At 47.3% G+C, this 21,460-nt stretch overlaps 1 protein-coding gene across 1 annotated transcript in view; it reads right to left on the minus strand.

Annotated features, from left to right (window-relative positions):
* Positions 1–521: 521 nt before the first annotated feature.
* Positions 522–21,460, minus strand: part of LOC141251112 (kinase non-catalytic C-lobe domain-containing protein 1-like) — a gene marked incomplete at its 5' end in the record, with an annotated part of 32,334 nt that continues 11,395 nt past the window's right edge. The window contains 10 exons of the mRNA XM_073670234.1: positions 522–683; positions 2,115–2,174; positions 2,282–2,404; positions 6,106–6,256; positions 7,279–7,361; positions 8,687–8,902; positions 13,920–14,087; positions 16,332–16,479; positions 17,896–18,009; positions 19,517–19,716. Coding sequence (XP_073526335.1) covers positions 522–683; positions 2,115–2,174; positions 2,282–2,404; positions 6,106–6,256; positions 7,279–7,361; positions 8,687–8,902; positions 13,920–14,087; positions 16,332–16,479; positions 17,896–18,009; positions 19,517–19,716 — 1,425 coding nt within the window. The remainder of the gene's footprint in view (positions 684–2,114; positions 2,175–2,281; positions 2,405–6,105; positions 6,257–7,278; positions 7,362–8,686; positions 8,903–13,919; positions 14,088–16,331; positions 16,480–17,895; positions 18,010–19,516; positions 19,717–21,460) is intronic.

Here is a 21,460-nt window from a genome sequence, read left to right on the forward strand (position 1 = left end):
TTATTATTATGTCACTCTTTAAAAAGACTGCTCGTTGTATATTGATGGCAGATTTTTAAAAAGTTCTCTCCTATACACACATTTGATAAATTAATGATCGCTGAGATTCCAGCAGAATATAGCGCTATCTTCGGCAGTCCCAAAGTCAATGAATGGAGTGGATGTGCACATGTTCCACCGCAGCTCCATTCAGACAGAGCTCTGCAAACCCAATATCTCAGGATTGCCTAGTGTAAGGTTCCCACAAAAAAAAAAAAAATTACAAGCTTCTCTCCTAAAAACTGTGCCCTCCCTCAACAATTTACTTTAAGCTGAAGACGTGATATAGTGACATAAAATAACAAAAATGGCAAGTAAAAACAAAAAAGCATAATAAAAAAAAAAAAGCTTAAAATCAAGGAAACAACATAAAAATCTTACAGAACGAAACAAGTTAATGTTTGTCATCGTGCTGCATTCTGTGCACTTTTGGATGCCTTCAATGGGAGTAATATATCTGTGATGAGCCATCAGTTTTGCACTCACCTTAGCTTATTCCACTTAAATGCTCCATTTGCCATAGTAAAGCCACCAGTTTCAAGCTGCTGAATGTGCATCGCTAAGAGGTAGGCAGACGGGATTGTGGGTAATGTTCTGAATCTGTCTCCTTTCATCAGACACAAGCTGTCACTCTTCAGGAACACCTGGTGAGAAATAGGTTTGGTGAAATGTGTCACCCAGGAGGGGGCATGGACAGAAAATTCAATGCAAATAGACATCGTTCTTATACATAAGTAACAAGCAAAATTGTAAATCTACATGGAAGCAAAAGGCTCATTCGTTAGCCGATTTCTGTGACCTATAACTCATGGTTGTCGGCAGGCAGCACATCTAGTATGCTGCCGACAATATGCAAACTGAATGAGGACTGTTTTAATGATCGTTCATCCCCCCATAAAGTTTAAAAGACTTCAAACGAGCGCTGATCGACAGGTTAGATCATCAGTTGGTGTAAGCCCACCTTAAAATGTTTCACAGATGCACCATTTTGATAAATTTGGTCAAACTTGCACCATTTTTGATAAATACTAATCATATACCCTGCTGTAAGTAAATAAGTAAAAGCAATAGAGCATATATGGTTCTAGTAAGGTATTCATGCACTGATGGTGGTTCTGGTGATGTATTTATGCACTGATGGTGGTTCTGGTGATGTATTTATGTACTGATGGTGGTTCTGGTGATGTATTTATGTACTGATGGTGGTTCTGGTGATGTATTTATGTACTGATGGTGGTTCTGGTGATGTATTTATGTACTGATGGTGGTTCTGGTGATGTATTTATGTACTGATGGTGGTTCTGGTGATGTATTCATGTACTGATGGTGGTTCTGGTGATGTATTCATGTACTGATGGTGGTTCTGGTGATGTATTCATGTACTGATGGTGGTTCTGGTGATGTATTCATGTACTGATGGTGGTTCTGGTGATGTATTCATGTACTGATGGTGGTTCTGGTGATGTATTTATGTACTGATGGTGGTTCTGGTGATGTATTCATGTACTCATGGTGGTTCTAGCAAGGTATTCATGTACTCATGGTGGTTCTGGTGCTATATTAATGTACTGATAGTGGTTCTGGTGATGTATTTATGTACTGATGGTGGTTCTGGTGATGTATTTATGTACTGATGGTGGTTCTGGTTATGTATTTATGTACTGATGGTGGTTCTACTAAGGTACAATATTCATGCACTGATAGGGAGTGCAAGAGATATTTGGGATCCGGTCCTGCTCAGCCCTTATTCACACAGATGTCACTATGACGCATGGTAAGGTTTTACACTAGAGGTTAGGACCATCCCGAATTTAGGTGCACCTTGACACTGGTGGGATGGTTTTTACGCTTTTTTTTCATCAAAAATGGTGTTTACTAAGTACCCAATGTTTTTCATATGCAGTAGGTTTTACTTATTTACTTACAGCAGGGTATTTATTTTGTTTCTGTCTTAGGTTCTGTCTGTTTAATGGCCAGCATGAACATGCTCCTATTTTGCATGCATACCAATTTATACTCCAGTTTAGCATTTAAACCGAAAAAAATTATCAACCTAATCATAAATGATGAATTACCTCCACAGCTTTGAGTTCCTCCAAGATTTCTGCCACCTTAGTAGGTAAATTTTTCCAAGCCTGAGAGTAATAAAGTGAATTGTCAACATACATACATACATACATACATACATACATACATACACACACGCCTCACTAGGAAGAAAAACAAATTAAGCGAATCTCACCGGCAGCTGCCGCACTATCAGGTTTTCGAGTCCCCCGAGTATTTGGACAGCGGTTGCAAAGTCTCGCTGCTCGTAGCATAATTTGGAGACGAGAAGAAATTTTGTCAGGATGCTAGTCTGTAACTAAAAAGGGGAAAATCTAAATAAATGGATGAACCAAACAGGTGTATCACATAAATATTACCTCAATCTGAAATGAGAGGTTTAGCTAAAGACTGAATTATTTTCCCAGACATAATAGTTCATCCAGGCAGTTTATTCCATACACAGATCACTACAGCTCCATATCCGTGCTTCATGGTCAGCCCATGTAGAATAGCGAGCAGCCGGTAAGGCTTTGTGCCCACGATGCAGAAATGCTGCATATTTTTTACGCTTCTCCCTGGCAGGAAAAATACATGCGGATTTTACATGCGTTTTTCCCGCCAGGTAGAAGCGTTTGTCAGGCATTCTTCACATGCATTTCCGCTTGCGGGTTATCAAGCGCTTTTCCAAGCGATTTTAGCATCACTTGGAAAAGTGCTTGACAACTTGTTCACACTATATAAATCCATGCAAACGGTATGGATTTATATAGTGTGACCAAGTTAGTTTAAAAAAAAAAAATGAATAAGAATGGTAAAAAAATGTTTTGTCTGCTCCGTCCGGTGTCTTGCATTGCTCGCGGTGGTGTGAAGGACCTGCGGTGACGTCATTGAGCCATGTGATGGATCACTTGACTCAGTGACATCATGGCAGGTCCTTCACAACAGCGCGAGCAATGCAAGACACTGGACGGAGCAGACAAAACACCGGGAGGACAACGGAAAGCGAGTATAAACTTTATTTTTTATTTTAAATTCTTTTTTTACAGTTTCTATGGTACCCAGGTCTGGATGAGAGTCTTCTCTCCTCCAGACTTGGGTACCATCCGCACATTAAAACGCATAATATCGGTGTGTACAAATGTACTGAGACGGATATTATGCGTTTCAATGCAAGTCAATGGCGGCGATTACGCTGCGTGTCCCCAAAATTAACGGAAATCCGCAGCATGGGCATTGACATTGCGGCTTGTCATTGGGGACCATGGGGGACGGATTACCAAGAGTTTATGCTGCGGAAATTCCGCAGCATATACGCTTGTAAAACGCTACGTGGGCACATACCCTAAGTGACATAGCAGGAATCAGGTCCAGGAAAGATGGTGGTAAGCAGCACTCACTGCAACGGATGCAAGTCCATAATCCTCAATGAACCCACTCGAAGAAATATCAGCATACAAAAGTAAAAGACAGCGTCCATACCAGGGTGTTCAGTTGCAAAAGAGGTGTTTATTCCGCCATCCCAAAACACACAATGTTTCGACCCTGTGTGGGTCATTGTCAAGTATATTACTTGATAGTGGAGATATATATATATACATATACGTGGTAAGGAATTATTTGGAAAGGAATTAATTACCTACACGATTTATTGGAACGGCAGCAAACCGATAAAGGATCCCATGTGGTATTGAAACGACGTCTAGAGAGGCGAGCGACGGACGAGCGAGAGCGAGGCGAGCGACGGACGAGCGAGAGCGAGCGACGGACGAGCGAGAGCGAGCGACGGACGAGCGAGAGCGAGGCGAGCGACAGTGAGGCGAGCGACGGACGAGCGAGAGCGAGCGACGGACGAGCGAGAGAGAGGCGAGCGACAGTGAGGCGAGCGACGGACGAGCGAGAGCGAGCGACGGACGAGCGAGAGCGAGGCGAGCGACGGACGAGCGAGAGCGAGGCGAGCGACGGACGAGCGAGAGCGAGGCGAGCGACGGACGAGCGAGGCGAGCGACGGACGAGCGAGAGCGAGCGACGGACGAGCGAGAGCGAGCGACGGACGAGCGAGAGCGAGGAGAGCGACGGACGAGCGAGGCGAGCGACGGACGAGCGAGAGCGAGGCGAGCGAGGCGAGCGACGGACGAGCGAGGCGAGCGACGGACGAGCGAGGCGAGCGACGGACGAGCGAGGCGAGCGACGGACGAGCGAGGCGAGCGACGGACGAGCGAGGCGAGCGACGGACGAGCGAGCGAGAGCGAGGCGAGCGACGGACGAGCGAGAGCGAGGCGAGCGACGGACGAGCGAGAGCGAGGCGAGCGACGGACGAGCGAGAGCGAGGCGAGCGACGGACGAGCGAGAGCGAGCGACGGACGAGCGAGAGCGAGGCGACGGACGAGCGAGAGCGAGGCGACGGACGAGCGAGAGCGAGGCGAGCGACGGACGAGCGAGAGCGAGGCGAGCGACGGACGAGCGAGAGCGAGGCAAGAGCGAGGCAAGAGCGAGGCAAGAGCGAGGCAAGAGCGAGGCAAGAGCGAGGCAAGAGCGAGAGCGAGGCGAGCGACGGACGAGCGAGAGCGAGGCAAGAGCGACGGACGAGCGAGAGCGAGGCGAGCGACGGACGAGCGAGAGCGAGGCAAGAGCGACGGACGAGCGAGAGCGAGGCGAGCGACGGACGAGCGAGAGCGAGGCAAGAGCGACGGACGAGCGAGAGCGAGGCAAGAGCGACGGACGAGCGAGAGCGAGGCGAGCGACGGACGAGCGAGAGCGAGGCGAGCGACGGACGAGCGAGAGCGAGGCGAGCGACGGACGAGCGAGAGCGAGGCAAGAGCGACGGACGAGCGAGAGCGAGGCAAGAGCGACGGACGAGCGAGAGCGAGGCGAGCGACGGACGAGCGAGAGCGAGGCAAGAGCGACAGACGAGCGAGAGCGAGGCGAGCGACGGGCGAGCGAGAGCGAGGCGAGCGACGGACGAGCGAGAGCGAGGCGAGCGACGGACGAGCGAGAGCGAGGCGAGCGACGGACGAGCGAGAGCGAGGCGAGCGACGGGCGAGCGAGAGCGAGGCGAGCGACGGGCGAGCGAGAGCGAGGCGAGCGACGGGCGAGCGAAAGCGAGGCGAGCGACGGGCGAACGAGAGCGAGGCGAGCGACGGGCGAACGAGAGCGAGGCGAGCGACGGGCGAACGAGAGCGAGGCGAGCGACGGGCGAACGAGAGCGAGGCGAGCGACGGGCGAACGAGAGCGAGGCGAGCGACGGGCGAACGAGAGCGAGGCGAGCGACGGGCGAACGAGAGCGAGGCGAGCGACGGGCGAACGAGAGCGAGGCGAGCGACGGGCGAACGAGAGCGAGGAGAGCGACGGGCGAACGAGAGCGAGGAGAGCGACGGGCGAACGAGAGCGACGGGCGGGTGAGAGAGGAGAGCGACGGGCGGGTGAGAGAGAGGAGAGCGACGGGCGGGCGAGAGAGAGGAGAGCGACGGGCGGGCGAGAGAGAGGAGAGCGACGGGCGGGCGAGAGAGAGGAGAGCGACGGGCGGGCGAGAGGAGAGCGACGGGCGCGCGAGAGGAGAGCGACGGGCGGGCGAGAGTCGGGCGAGAGGAGAGCGACGGGCGGGCGAGAGTCGGGCGAGAACGACGCAGATGGAGGGGGAGAGCGATGAGTGAAAGGGGGCGCAGTTGGAGGGAAGACAGCGAAGAGCAAGCGACTGCGCAGGAGGAGACCGAGCGACCGAGAGGGTAACAAAGGAGAGAGAGCACAACCAAGAGGGAGAAAGAGCAAGGGAGTAAGCAGGAAGATGCTACAGGGAGAAAGCAAGCAAGAGAGTGCTGGTGGAAGACAGCAAGCAAGAAGAAGCTAGAGAGCGTGAGTCATCTCTACCTTTACATGAATAATTAAAAACAAACAACCCCGCACCACGGAGCGGCTCTATGGGGCGACTTATGAAATCACATATATCAAAACCACAAAGGTCGATGGATGCTCAGACAACACAGAGGACACAGACAGACATTTGGATAGATGCAATCAAACCTTGGCTGTGTGACAGGTCACAATCTCCGCTGCCACCCAGGTACTGACACTGTCGGCGAATCGTAACATCTGTAGCAGATACTTATCCTGTGTGCAGTTAGGGGAGAAGAGACTGCAAACCTCGACCAGAAGAGGTTCCGCCGAGAAGGATCTATCAGGTCGGAAACATAAAGAGAAGATGAATATCACCCAGAGGTGACGACTAAAACGCAAAGCTTATTACAAAGTTATGCGAAGTTGTGTCTTTGATTCACTTTTGTCTGATATTAGGGATACGCTGGATTTTGTCACTTGGCCGGCATTGTCCCTCACCAACCGGCTAATCGGCAGTTACTACAATGTATCAAAGAAAAACTATCACCAGGTTTTTGCTACTCGAGTGCAGTATAATATAGAGACAGAGACCCTGATTCCAGTGATGTGTCACTTACTGGGCTGCTTGCTGTAGTTTTGATAAAATCACTGTTTTATCAGCAGGAGATTATCACTATGTAGTCCTCTATATTCATGAGCTCTGTATAACCCCGCCCCCACATTTAATTGGCAGCGTTCTGCCTATGCACAATGTACACAGAAAGCTGCCAATCAGTTTTGTGGGCGGGTTAAACAGAGCTCAGCATTCAGAGAACTGTTTGATCTACAGCAGATAAAACACTGATTTTATCAAAACTGCAGCAAACAGCTCACTGAGTGGCATATTGCTGGAATCAGGGTCTCAGCCTCTACATCATGTGGTGGAGCAAAAACCCTTCAAATTCACAGACTTGGGTAAAGATAAAGGTCTGTACGAGCAGTAGACAAAATGGTTATTTGCTAAAAATAATGATAAAAGAATAGAGCTTGTACATGGCAATCACTGCAGAGATGGGAAGACATATGCGGAGCGATGCCATCATACAGCTGTATTCTGAAATCATCCCATTAGTTAAAATTGCTCAAAATGTTTGTCCTGTTTTCCTTACATGAATAAAGACCTGTCAGAATCTGCGTCCCCCCAACAATGGGGTCAGAGCGTTCCTCCGAGCACGGCGCCCCTCCATCCCACACCTCCAGGTCATTATACCAGGACACCTGCATCAGCCGGGAAGATCTCACTTGGCCCAGAGTTTATTTTCCTCTCCCCCAGCACAGAGCCTCCATCCAGTGACCTTGGTGCTTTATCTCCAGACTTACTTTGGAACATTGCTGGATTTGTCTTTAACTCCTAGCGCCCGCGAGTTCAAGAAGTTGACAGGATGGCACTTCTGAAACATTTCCTACCAAGCAGAAATGGAAGAAAATAAAAATCAGATTTAACGACACCAGGACAGCTTTATAATCAATATAATCACGGTCAGGCTGCAGTCTAGCACAGATGCCGCCGACAGTCAGTCCCCTGTACGGGGTAGACGGCGCAGTCAGTCCCCTGTACGGGGTAGACGGCGCAGTCAGTCCCCTGTACGGGGTAGACGGCGCAGTCAGTCCCCTGTACGGGGTAGACGGCGCAGTCAGTCCCCTGTACGGGGTAGACGCCGCAGTCAGTCCCCTGTACGGGGTAGACGCCGCAGTCAGTCCCCTGTACGGGGTAGACGCCGCAGTCAGTCCCCTGTACGGGGTAGACGCCGCAGTCAGTCCCCTGTACGGGGTAGACGCCGCAGTCAGTCCCCTGTACATAGTGTAGACGCCGCAGTCAGTCCCCTGTACATAGTGTAGACGCCGCAGTCAGTCCCCTGTATGGGGTAGACGCCGCAGTCAGTCCCCTGTATGGGGTAGACGCCGCAGTCAGTCCCCTGTATGGGGTAGACGCCGCAGTCAGTCCCCTGTATGGGGTAGACGCCGCAGTCAGTCCCCTGTATGGGGTAGACGCCGCAGTCAGTCCCCTGTATAGTGTAGACGCTGCGGTCAGTCCCCTGTATAGTCTATGCGCTGCCTCTGGTGGACGGTCGTCAGTGTCCGTAGTTATGATCACAATTTATCTGGGTGGAGAAACATTGGGGGCAGAGGTGTCTGGCCGACCTCACTGCCCCATCAGCTCTCACATAATCTCATCGTGCTTCTGCCCCCTTCATCTGGTGATCAGGGGTCTCCAGACCTTCTACCAATCCAAGCTTCTGTCATCTCACTGACATGTAAAAGGGTCTCTGCCAGATACCCGGAGCAGTCACCGCAGCAGGGAGGCGGCAGGTGTAAGATCTGCCATCTGCAGTATGTGACGAGCTCTGGCGCCCTCTAGTGGTCCGTGATGAAATTAGTCTCATAATAAAAGCACACTCCCTCTGGCACCTGATCGGCAAACGAGTGCCCATCGGCTGTCATGTGCCATTCAGTAAAATTATACACTAAATAAATGCAATAATAGAGCAAAATAAAGCAGAATTACACCTTAATAATGAAGCAATCCGAGGACAACTACATGAAGATTTAAAAAAAAAATAGATAAAATTAAATAAAAACCTGATTTAAACCGTAAAACATTTTTTTTCTGATGACACCCTTTAATGAGTGGATGCACCCAAAGGGTTACCAGATAGCAGGGATGGCACTGCCCACCCATCACCTCGAAGTACCCCGGTGCCCAATGGTTGTAGTGACAGATTCTCACCTCTTGCAGTAAGGTCAGCTGCGCAGCGATCTGCTGAACACTACACTCCTGTATAGAGCTTGTGCTGCACTCCTCTCCCTTCATATAGTACGAGGACAGGTCTTCTACAAGTCCGGGGTAACACGGCCGGGGCAGCACTGCGGAGATGGTGTACGTCTTCTCCCTGTGGTGAGGGATGTGGAGGCCGTTGCCTTTAGAAAGTCTCCAGTTGAAGCTCTGCAAAACATGGCGGAGCTGCGATCAGGTCTGGGCACTCGCACAATGAACAGAACGGTGTCGTACACAGAGAAGGTCAAGGTTTCATGGCTGGACGTTCCCAGGGGGGAAGGGAAGGAAAAAAGGGGTCCTGGCCCACCGGGGGGAGGGGTCCTGGACCAGGATCCATCCTGGCCCGCCGGGGAGAGGAGACGAAAGGGACCCTGGCCCGCCTGGGGGGAGGGAGAAGAAAGGGACCCTGGCACGCCGGGGGGGGGGGGGGTTAGGAGAAAGGGACCCTGGCACGCCGGGTGGGGGGGGGGGGGGGAAGAAGGGGACCCTGGCACGCGGGGGCGGGGGGACGAGAAGAAAGGGACCCTGGCCCGCCGGGGGGGGGGGGGGGGAGGAGAAGAAAGGGACCCTGGCACGCCGGGTTTGGGGGGGGGGGGGGGGGGAGAAGAAGGGGGCCCTGGCACGCGGGGGCGGGGGGACGAGAAGAAAGGGACCCTGGCCCGTCTGGGGGGAGGGGGGGAGAAAGGGACCCTGGCACGCCGGGGGGGGGGGGGGGGGGAGAAGGGGACCCTGGCACGTGGGGGGAGGAGAAGAAAGGGACCCTGGACCGTCTGGGGGGAGGGGGGGGGGGAGAAAGGGACCCTGGCACGCCGGGGGGGGGGGGGGGAGAAGAAGGGGACCCTGGCCCGTCTGGGGGGAGGGGGGGGGGGGGGGGGGGAGAAGAAAGGGACCCTGGCACGTGGGGGCGGGGGGACGAGAAGAAAGGGACCCTGGCCCGCCGGGGGGGGGAGAGGGGGGGGGGGGGGGGAGGCTGGCCTGCGGGGAAAGGGTAGGGGTTTGTTGACATGCTGTGTTTTTACCATGAAAAGAAAGCAGCTTTTTACAGCACAAACAAAGTGAAAGATTTCTGAAATCTCATGCACATGCTGCTCATTGTTTCTTTAATTCATTCAGCATTTCTGCAGCATTTTTATTCATTCAAATGATTGGGGGAAAATAAAAAACACACAAAAAAAGCACATATTTTACGCAGTTTTCCAGCCAAGAGAGACGTTTTTGGAGCAGAAAAATCTGCTGCAAATACTCAATGAGCAACATTAAGTAATCAAAACATTTATATTTTATGTGTACCTATAGAATGCATCCACATAATCATATAACATAATGGCAGCAGTTACTATCAAAATTCACTAAAGACAACAATCAGTCTTCTTAAAGATAGTACTCACATAATCTAATATATAAGCTCAAAACATGCTGCAGGCACAATCAGCCCCAATAGAAGGAAAGAGAGATATATATATATAAGCAAGGAATGCAAAAGAGCAGACAAGGGTAGGAGTCAGGAATGGTATATTAGGATTAGATAATGCTCTTTATGGTCAGGATATATTACTTTTTCTCTTTTTTGTACTTGTAGATGCAGCACTATTCGTTGGCAGATTTGTCGAAAGTGACGACTACGGTTCAGAATGGAGCCAGACAGGCCAATCCGAACATTCACAGATCAGATTTGGTCATTCGGGGGGTGGGGAGGGCTTGGTAAAAACAGAACTCATCTGTGCGCTGTTTTTAACAGATTAGTGTTTTGCAGACATGTTCATGTGAATAAGGCTGAGTTCACACGATGCGTATTTCATGCGTTTCCGCGGCGTTTTTGCAGTTGCGGAAACGCATGAAAAACGCATGGTAGAAGGGAAGCAATGTTCCCCAATGGAAATCCGCATGTGCTGTGCCCATGATGCGGATTTTTCCGCAGCGTGAACGCTGCGGTCAAAAATCCGCAGCATGTCAATTAATTTTGCGGAAACGCGGCGATTTCGCCGCCATTGACTTGCATTAGAACGCGCCAATTCCGCAAGACAGCATCTGTACTTGCGCTATTGGCGCGTTCTAATATGCGGATGGTACCCGAGTGTGGAGGAGAGGAGAGTCTCATCCACACCCAGGTACCAAAAAAGAATAAAATAAAAAATAAATGTATTCTTACCTTCTGTCGGCCCGCGCACCGCTCCTGCTTGGTTCCCGGCACTTGCAGTGAGTTGTAGGACCTGCGCTGACGTCAGTCATGTGACGGGTCACGTGACGCTGACGTCGGCAGGTCTTTCAATTCAAAGTTGCCGGGAGAACGGAGTGAGCGGGACAGCGCGGGCCATCGGAGGTAAGTATATACACTCTCTCGGGTCACACTATATAAATCCATGCCGTTTGCATGGATTTATATAGTGTGACCTAGTTGTCAAGCACTTTCCAGGTGATGCTAAAATCGCCTGGAAAGCGCTTGTCAATCTGCATGCGGAAACGCATGTGAATCTGCATGTGGATCCGCATGTATTCTGCAGGAAAAACGCATGCACAATCTGCATGCGTTTTTTCTGCCAGGGAGATGCAGAAATTTCTGCTTCATTTCTGCATCGTGTGCACATACCCTAAGACCCAAACGCTCCAGACACAACCAAAGGCCTCGAAATACATTAAATAAAGGTCGGCTGAACCTGCGAATTCCAGTGATATGGGCCAATACATATATACAGTGGTGTGAAAAAGTGTTTGCCCCCTTCCTGATTTCTCATTCTTTTGCATGTTTGTCACACTTAAAATGTTTCAGATCACAAAACAAATGTAAATATTAGACAAAGATAACACAAGTAAACACAAAATGCATTAAGGGAAAAAGAAATCCAAAACTACAGGGCCCTGTGTAAAAAAAAAAAATAATAAATTACCCACCAAACCTAATAGTTGGTTCAGCCACTCTTAGCAGCAACATCAAGCATTTGTGATAACTGGCAATAAGTCTTTTCCAACACTCAGGCCACACATCTGTGCGAAATTGTTGTAATTCAGACACATTGGAGGGTTTCCGAGCATGAACCGCCTTTTTAAGGTCATGCCACAACATCTCAATTGGATTAAGGTCAGGACTTTGACCAGGCCACTTCAAAGTCTTAATTTTGTTTTACTTAAGCCATTCAGAGGCGGACTTACTGGCGGGTTATGCAGCAGGACAACGATCCAAAACACAAGTGCGTTTCAGCCTGAGGTCATGAACAGATAGCCGGATATTCTCCTTCAGGATTTTTTGGTAGACAGCAGAATTCATGGTTTCATTGACCACAGCAAGTCTTCCAGGTCCTGAAGCAGCAAAAAAGCCCCAGACCAGCACATTACCACCACATTTTACTGTTGGTATGATGTTCCTTTTCTGAAATGTTGTGTTACTTCTACACCAGATATAATGGGACATACACCTTCCAAAAAATTCAACATTTGACTCGTCAGTCCACAGAATATTCTCCCCAAATTCTTGGCGATCATCATGATGTTTTCTGGCAAAACTGAGACAAGCCTTTATGTTCTTTTTTCTCAGCAGTGGTTTTCATCTTGGAACTCTGCCATGCAAGGCCATTTTTGCCCACTCTCTTTCTTATGGTGGAGTCATGAACACTGACCTTAATTAAGACAAGCAAGGCCTGCAGTTCTTTGGATGTTGTTGTGACGTCTTTTGTAACCTCTTGGATGAGTCGTCACTGGGCTCTTGGGGTAATTTTGGTTGGCCGGCCACTGCTGAGAAGGTTCATCACTGTTCCGTGTTTTTGCCATTTCTGAATAATGGCTCTCACTGTGGTTCGCTGGAGTCCCAAAGCTCTAGAAATGGCTTTATAACCTTTTCCAGACTGATAGAGCTCATTTACTTTGTTTCTCTTTCGTTCCTGAATTTCTATGGATCGCAGCATGATGTCTAGCTCTTGTGGATCTTTTGGTCAACTTCACTTTCAGGCAGGTCCTATTTAAGTGATTTCTTGATTGAGAACAGGTGTGGCAGTAATCAGGCGTGTGTGTGGCTAGGGAGATTGAACTCAGCTTCCTTAAGATGTGATAAACCACAGTTAAAACATAAATTAAGGGGATGGGGGGGGGCAATCTTTTCACACATGGCCCTGTAATATATTATATATATTATATTATATTATATTATATTATATTATATTATATTTATATATATATATATATATATATATATATATATATATATATATATATATATATATATATATATATATATATATATATATATATATATATATATATATATATATATATATATATATAGCTGAGCGCTCCTGTGCATGGAGGAATCAAGAGAGATATGGCTGAATGGTATCTCGCACTTTCAAAGTGACTAGGACTTACTTTCCTCGGAGCCAGCGTTATCTCTCCACTGCTGCGTTGGTTTCTGTTTGGCTGCAGTGCTGTGGACATGACATCAGTGCTGCAGCCAATCCATCAATGAGCAATTGTAGATGGCATGAGCTGCTGAACTCACAGATTGGCTTCAGTGATATCAATGTGTAGTCAGCGCTCAAGTCATACAACAGAGACTAGCTCAGTGGCAGAGATCAGCGACGAACTCAGGAAGGGTAAGCAAGTCATTTAATTTTTTTCTTATAGCTACAGTTTTTTTTTTCTTCAGTGTCATGCTTCATCCCTTCAGACACTTCACTGGACTTACGGCTCTTAGCTTCCCTACACATCGCTTGCTGCTAAATGAGTTAACTGAGAATCCGTAAGTGAGCTCATTCTAAAGTGAGCTTATAAGTCTTTTTTTGCATTTTTTAGCTAATTTCTGCACTGATAAATAACAGACCACATCAAAGTTGACTGAACATTGATTGATGTCAAAAATCAGCACAGAGGAACTCAGAAGAAAAAAAAAAAGTCATTAACGCCCCTATCAGCATGAGCTCACTTATAGATTCTCAATTAACTCATTCAGCAGCCAGCAATGTGCAGGAAAACATACAGCCACATCCTTTAACACAGTGTATTAGCTTTGAATTTATTGTTTCTCTAATGTCAGGCCCCAACATTAAAAATTGGTAGATGGTCCAACATTAGAAAGTTCTCCTGAAGGAGCCCAAGAGTCTTCACGTGTCCAGATCCCGGAGCGACGCTATACTGAGGAGACCTAAAAATAACAGATACTGGGACCAACATGGAGCAGAAGAGCAGGGAAAACACCAACCTTCCTAGAAACATTATCCTCCGAGAACTTGGTGCACAGGGAGTGCAGGGATTTGGTGTCGTCCCTTTTCTCAGACCCCAGAGTAGGAGAAGAGATTGTGCACTTCTTACAGGAGAGCTCCTGCAGCAGCGACAGCAAGTAGTCACCGCGCTCATCCCTGGGAAGGATCTGGAATCAAGGAAACATGAAGGTACAATATTATATGGTCACAGACACAAGGATTGTAATAAAAAGGGGTTTTCTGGTTTTAGAAAACCCTTCTGCCGCAGCTGCGATCTGAGCTTTACTCCCCCTCACCGGGTCCAGAGCTGAGTCTCCCCCATTGTCCCCAATATCGGTTATCTGCACATTAACAGAGCGATAACCAATTAGTGATCACAGCAGCTCGTGCCGTCAACTTGTGACAACCACATTGGTATGTGACTGCAGCCTTAAAGGGGTTTTCCTAGTAGTTGACAACCCCTTGAAGGCTGCAGTCACATACAGAGGTGGTTGTCGCGAGTTGAGGGCACGAGCTGTACTAACTGGTTTTTGCACCTTCTCAAATCTGAATGTTTTCCCCTGTCAAAATAAAAACACTTATACTCCCCTCCCGTTCCAGCGCTGTTCCAGCAGTGTCAGCACTCGCTCTCCCGGGGCTCAGTAAGGTGTTTGGGTGCAGGGATCACGTGACGTAAACACCGTTCCAGCGCTGTTCCAGCAGTGTCAGCACTCGCTCTCCCGAGGCTCAGTAAGGTGTTTGGGCGCAGGGATCACGTGACGTAAACACCTCACTGAGCCCCGGGAGAGAGAGTGCTGACACTGCTGGAACAGCACTGGAACCGGAGGTGAATATATGTGTTTTCATTTTGATGAGGGAAAACACTCAGATTGAGAAGGGGTTGTCCAAGTAGTGGATAACAGAAAGGGAATGTGTCGTGATAAACAAGAAAAGATGAAAAATCCTGCAATTCTTACTATGGCCACTGGGTGTAATATCAGATTTCTAATTCCTGTTGGGCATATGGAGATTATCAGCAATAAACTGACTCAGACCCTACTGAATTGTACAGAAGTATTTTCTGCTCATGCTCTGATTAGGGCAAACATCATTGTACAGGAGAAGGAGGTGAGCTGTGAAATATATTGTGCATGGTGGATCCTGTGTTCTCTATTATATATAGAGGTGTCATCAGTTATTGTACAGGAGGTGAGCTGTGACATCCTCTCCTGTGAATGGTGGATCATGTGTTCTCTGCTGTACATAGAGGTGTTATCAGTCATTGTACCGGAGGAGGTGAGCTGTGATATCACCTATTGTGATTGGTGGATCGTGTGTTCTCCGCTGTATATAGAGGTGTTATCTGTCATTGTACAGAACGTGGAGGAGGTGAGATGTAACATCCTCTCTTGTGAATGGTGGATCGTGTGTTATCTACTGTATATAGAGCTGTTATCAGTCATTGTACAGGAGGAGGAGGTGAGCTGTGATATCACTTATTGTGATTAGTGGATTGTGTGCTCTCTGCTGTACATAGAGGTGTTATCAGTCTATATAATCCTGTGCTGATAATGAGACAGCTGAAGAGACAGGACAGGAATTGTGAGTCTAGGATAAAGGCCCCGTCACACTTAGCGACGCTACAGCGATCCCGACAACGATACGACCTGTCAGGGATCGTTGCTGCGTCGCTATGTGGTCGCTGGTGAGCTGTCAAACAGGCAGGCTCACCAGCGATCAGGGGAGCAGCGACATCGTGGAAAGAATCTTTCCACGATGTCCTGCTCCTGGTTACCAGCCTGCTGAAGCAGGAGCAGGCTGGTAACTATGGTAAACATAGGGTTACTAGGGGCACACACGCACCTAGTAACTCGCTGTTTATCATGGTTACGAGCCTGCTACGGTGAGCGGGAGGTTACCGCTCACTTTAGCAGGCTCGTAACCATGATAAACAGCGGGTTACTATGTGCGCGTGTGCCCCTAGTAACCCGATGTTTATCATGGTTACCAGCCTGATCGCTGGTGATACACAGCGATGTGTGCTGACCAGCGGGAGGGCAACGACCAAAAAAAGGTCCAGGACATTCTGCAGCGATCAGCGACCTCACAGCAGGGGCCTGATCGTTGCAAAGTGTCACACATAGCGACATCGCTGGTGAGGTTGCTGTTGCGTCACCAAAACCTTGACTCCGCAGCGATCTCGCTATGTGAGACGGGGGCTTTAGTCCTAGTGGCCAATGTGACAATTGAAATATTTCCATTCATTTTTACATAGTGATATTGATAACTGAAAAAAAGACAAAACCAAAACACAAAAACAAAATTAAAATGACATTTAACATAAAATCCCGATTTAACCAATAGCTCATTTTCCCTTTACAGCGACTTCTGATCAATTCAAATGTATTTTCGCGCTTGTTCAGCTAAATCACCTGGGAATTACTTAAGACTTCGATCTTGTCTAGAAGATCTGGGTTCATGGAGAAGTCGATGCTCCAGCATTCTTCTATCCAGGCTTGTAGGAGCACAAGGGACCGATGATAGATTTTGGCGTCCAAACAAGAGGGGTCCATGTCTTCTCTACAGTCACACAGAACAATATTAGTAAAATAATGACCGTCATATACATTATATATACACATCAAGTGCTGGGAGGAGAAGTAGAAATAGGAGAAATTAGTCAGCGGTCCCCACCCTCCTTGTAAGACGGAGAAGCCGCATTTCCCATGTGGGAGGCCGGTCATGTAGTAACATTGCCTGTTTGGCCGGATCCCAGCAATGTGGTATTAATTAACTGCACCGCACACATATTACAAGCCGTAACCGACATTTTACAATAAAAGACCTCTTATATTTCCAAAATTAATAAAAAAGTCCACAAGTCAGCTGTGATTAACTCCATCACCCCCCTCCGTACAGCGGCAGAGGGTCCGACATCAGCTCGGTGCAAAGTGTCCTATGGAGTTCAATGAACAGTGAGCGCCCTCTAGTGGTGGCTGCAGGCTGTCCATGAGATTGGGAGCTCCGCAGCAGAAAATAAAAAGCGCCAAGGAAAAATCCACGTGGGCTGGAAACGTTGCAGACTTTAATAGTGCAATTGGTAAAATACCACATGAGATTAACCCTTTCATGGCCAGCAATTATTTATTTTTAAATTTTTGCACTTTTTGGTTATTCTCTCAATTCTTCCAAGAGTCACAACTTTTATTTTTATTTTTTTATTTCCTCCTCAGTCAACAATTGCCGTATCAGGGCTTATTTTTCTTTTTAATGATACATTATATGGGAATATGAATTGTAAGAAAACAAAAAAAATCCAAATGGGGTATGTTAAAAAAAAAAAAACACACCCAGAAATCTGCCACCATTGTTTTTCTATTGAGAATACACAAATTCCATCCTGTTTCTCTCCAATTCTTGAAGATTAAGAACCGGGAAGGAACAGGTTCCAAACTCCCGATGCCCCAGCATATCTTATGTCTACCTGCTCCATTGCAGCGCATCATGATGCATGCTTGATTTTAAGGCATTTTCTACGAGTGCTGGATCAACTAAGTAGAAACGCCAGTACAGATATTGATCATTTTACTAGTTCCCCAAGGGTGCACTTATAGCGCAGGATTATTCGAAACAATAATTCTGGAGGGTAAACAGGTTGCTAATCACCTGACAAATGAGCAAAACGATTGTCGGGTGAAATGATGTTTAAGCTTGCTTAGAAAATGATCGTTCTTGGTAGCGCATCGTCAGGTGTAAACAGGCGCACTGCTGTGGAGAACAATGGCAGCCTATGAGCACAGAACGATCGAGGTGGTTTTACTGGGGAATGAAGGTGAATGGCTGCCAGAGATCAGCATTCCTGGCGGTCACAGAAGGTTTGTGGGGGGTAAAACCTGCACATGTATACGGCCAGTCCACCTTGGAAGACGACGACACGCTGATATATAGTTCTTCTATTTAAATAAATCATATATTTAGAAATAGAAAGATAGAAACCTTGGCAATGTGTTGTTAATCCGGTCCACAAGGAACTTCAGTAGATCCTCCTGGCAGCAGAAGTACCGGAAGGCGTAGAAGAACTGCTGCACATAGCCGTCCACAACAGCATTTCTGGGCGGAAAAAGAAAAAAAAAAGGGAAAAGGACAAAGAAAATGAGTCACTATGAGCACAGCAAGCAACAAGGGAGGCGCATACTAGTATATGAAATGGCTTCTCTACATTTCTAGTAAATTATTGTATTCACCATAAAGCAATTCAGAAACATCTTTACTTAAAATTCTGCATTGCGTCGTTCCTCTGTAATTCCTCTGAGAAAAGTAGCAATTAATTGACATCAGGGCACAACTATAACCCCTAGATTGTGTCTGAAAAAGTAAAAAGCTAAGGACCCCCCAATGTAAAGTTGTTGTTTTTTTTGCCATTATCCCCAAACAATGAATTATGTTACCACCGGCCATGATGCAATAAAGCAGAACAAGTGGAAATATTCTGCTTTATTGCATGCATCATGGCCGGTGGGGTCCTGAACATTCCCGCCGCCATGCTTCACACGTTCTTCTGGTGAAATGCAGTCTTCTGGAACTGGGGATTAATCTCCACGCCACGTCTGTACAGAGCACTCAGGGCGGAGCAGATTCATCAGTTTTTGCCAGAGTAAAATTGCTTGAAGTTTTCGAAAACTTTTTGCGCAACGTGAAGGTGCTCAATAATTTTGCAAAACTTGGCATCTTTTCCCGCCTTGTGCTCTGAAAAGTGCGCAGAGCACGAACAGGACGGGGTGCAACCAAATGCGCCCCAAGAAAAATCATAATTTACGCCATAAAAGATGTGTCAATTACGAAAGAAATCTACACCAGCCCCTGAGCAGAGAAGTGTTTCTGGAGAAGACACACAGCATTCCTAAGAGGTGATCGCCTCTTAATATGGGAGGGAGAGACCAAAGTTCAGGTCCCCATTGACTTCTACGGAGTTCTGGTTCTGGATAAAGTTCGGGTAGAGTTCTGGTTCTTTGGACTACAGTTCGGTTGAACCCGAGCTTTCACAGGTCTGCTCATCCCTACTAACAAGCCAGATATAATGCTCCCAGTTCTGGGAATTATGGACATACGACTGCCACACGTTGGGTGAATAAGCCCTTACCGGTAGGACCCAAGATGAAATTCGGAGGATTCAGCCTTTCGGCTCCTTTTTTAGCTCCATAAAGAGATGAAAACGATGGCGCAGCCCCCTCAGATATTAGTATGGGCAGTAATAAGGCATGGTGCACTACACGTAACAGCAGACATGTTATCTAATACTAAACAGCTAGCCCCCTCCTAGATGTGCGAGCGGCTGTACATCGCCGGCAGTTGGGAATACGAGTATGATTGCTCTCATACCAGTACGTATGGATTTCTAGGAATTTTAAACACATCTGATCCCATTTCCTAAAGATTGTAAAGTACGTCACAGGGGCAGAATGCTTTTCCATACCCCAAAAAACAACATTCATGGAACACCTGCAAAAAGTGTCAAATATACGTGCAGCCTCACATGCATTATCCATGACTGATCTCCATAAATCCTACAACAACATCCTCTCCATATTATTATCCCGCAGCGCGCGTCGGGTCGTACCTGGAGTAGAGATGCACCAGCAGCCCCAGGGGAGTCCCGGCCTGGAGGTTCTTTGATGTGTGGTCTCGCTTGTGAGCTTTTTCATTGTACATAAGAAGAAAGGCATCGATTTCAGAAGAGCTCAGAGACGGAAGACTTGCCAGGTTCGCCACCGTGGGGAGGTCCCGCGACTCCAGCCCCCATTGTTCAGCATAAGAAACCTCCAAGTGGAGAGAATAGAACGATGGAATAAAAAGACCCATAGAACAGAAAAGTCTCACCATTAAAAATGTACTCTTAAATACTCAATCTTTGCGTAATTCTAGGCATTGTAAGCGGTTGGAAAAAGCATTGTTGAATTTTATTTATTTTTTTTTTTTTTTACTGTGTCCCTCGTAGATGGTGTCTGGTATTTCTTTGGAGAACACCGGGGTGTAAAAGCCGCCGGCTTCTCACAAGACTTTTTGTTTTAGGAAAAGAAAAATCCAAAAATGGTGGAGAAAAGAAAGAAACCCTTTAATTAAAACCTAACTTTAATTATATCAATTAAAAAACAGATTCTCAATAGGAGCGTCAAAGCGTTTTATCTGAAAAGTGCATGATGTACAGTACAGACCAAAACTTTGGACACTCCTTCTCATTTAAAGATTTTTCTGTATTTTCATGACTATGAAAATTGTACATTCACACTGAAGGCATCAAAACTATGAATTATCACATGTGGAATTATATACTTAACAAAAAAGTGTGAAACAACTGAAAATATGTCTTATATTCTAGGTTCTTCAAAGTAGCCACCTTTTGCTTTGATGACTGCTTTGCACACTCTTGGCATTTTCTTGATGAGCTTCAAAGCTTCAAGAGGTAGTCACCGGAAATGGTTTTCACTTCATAGGTGTGCCCTGTCAGGTTAAATAAGTGGGATTTCATGCCTTATAAATGGGGTTGGGACCATCAGTTGTGTTGTGCAGAAGTCTGGTGGATACACAGCTGATAGTCCTACTGAATGGACTGTTAGAATTTGTATTATGGCAAGAAAAAAGCAGCTAAGTAAAGAAAAACGAGTGGCCATCATTACTTTAAGAAATGAAGGTCAGTCAGTGCGAAAAATTGGGCAAACTTTGAAAGTGTCCCCAAGTGCAGTTGCAAAAACCATCAAGCGCTACAAAGAAACTGGCTCACATGAGGACCATCCCAGGAAAGGAAGACCAAGAGTCACCTCTGCTTCTGAGGATAAGTTTATCCGAGTCACTAGCCTCAGAAATCGCAGGCTAACAGCAGCTCAGATTAGAGACCAGGTCAATGCCACACAGAGTTCTAGCAGGGGACACATCTCTACAACAACTGTTAAGAGGAGACTTTGTGCAGCAGGCCTTCATAGTAAAATAGCTGCTAGGAAACCACTGCTAAGGACAGGCAACAAGCAGAAGAGACTTGTTTGGGCTAAAGAACACAAGGAATGGACATTAGACCAGTGGAAATCTGTGCTTTGGTCTGATGAGTCCAAATTTGAGATCTTTGGTTTCAACCACCATGTCTTTGTGCGACGCAGAAAAGGTGAATGGATGGACTCTACATGCCTGGTTCCCACCAAGAAGCATGGAGGAGGAGGTGTGATGGTGTGGGGGTGCTTTGCTGGTGATTTATTCAAAACTGAAGGCATACTGAACCAGCATTGCTACCACAGCATCTTGCAGCGGCATGCTATTCCATCCGGTTTGCGTTTAGTTGGACCATCATTTATTTTTCAACAGGACAATGACCCCAAACACACCTCCAGGCTGTGTAAGGGCTATTTGACCAAGAGGGAGAGTGATGGGGTGCTACGCCAGATGACCCAGCTTCCACAGTCACCAGACCTGAACCCAATCGAGATAGTTTGGGGTGAGCTGGACCGCAGAGTGAAGGCAAAAGAGCCAACATGTGCTAAGCATCTCTGGGAACTCCTTCAAGATTGTTGGAAGA

The sequence above is a fragment of the Phyllobates terribilis genome, unplaced genomic scaffold (genome assembly GCF_046119375.1).
Source record: "Phyllobates terribilis strain yellow unplaced genomic scaffold, ASM4611937v1 Scaffold_6661__1_contigs__length_42934, whole genome shotgun sequence".
Classification (NCBI taxonomy): domain Eukaryota; kingdom Metazoa; phylum Chordata; class Amphibia; order Anura; family Dendrobatidae; genus Phyllobates; species Phyllobates terribilis.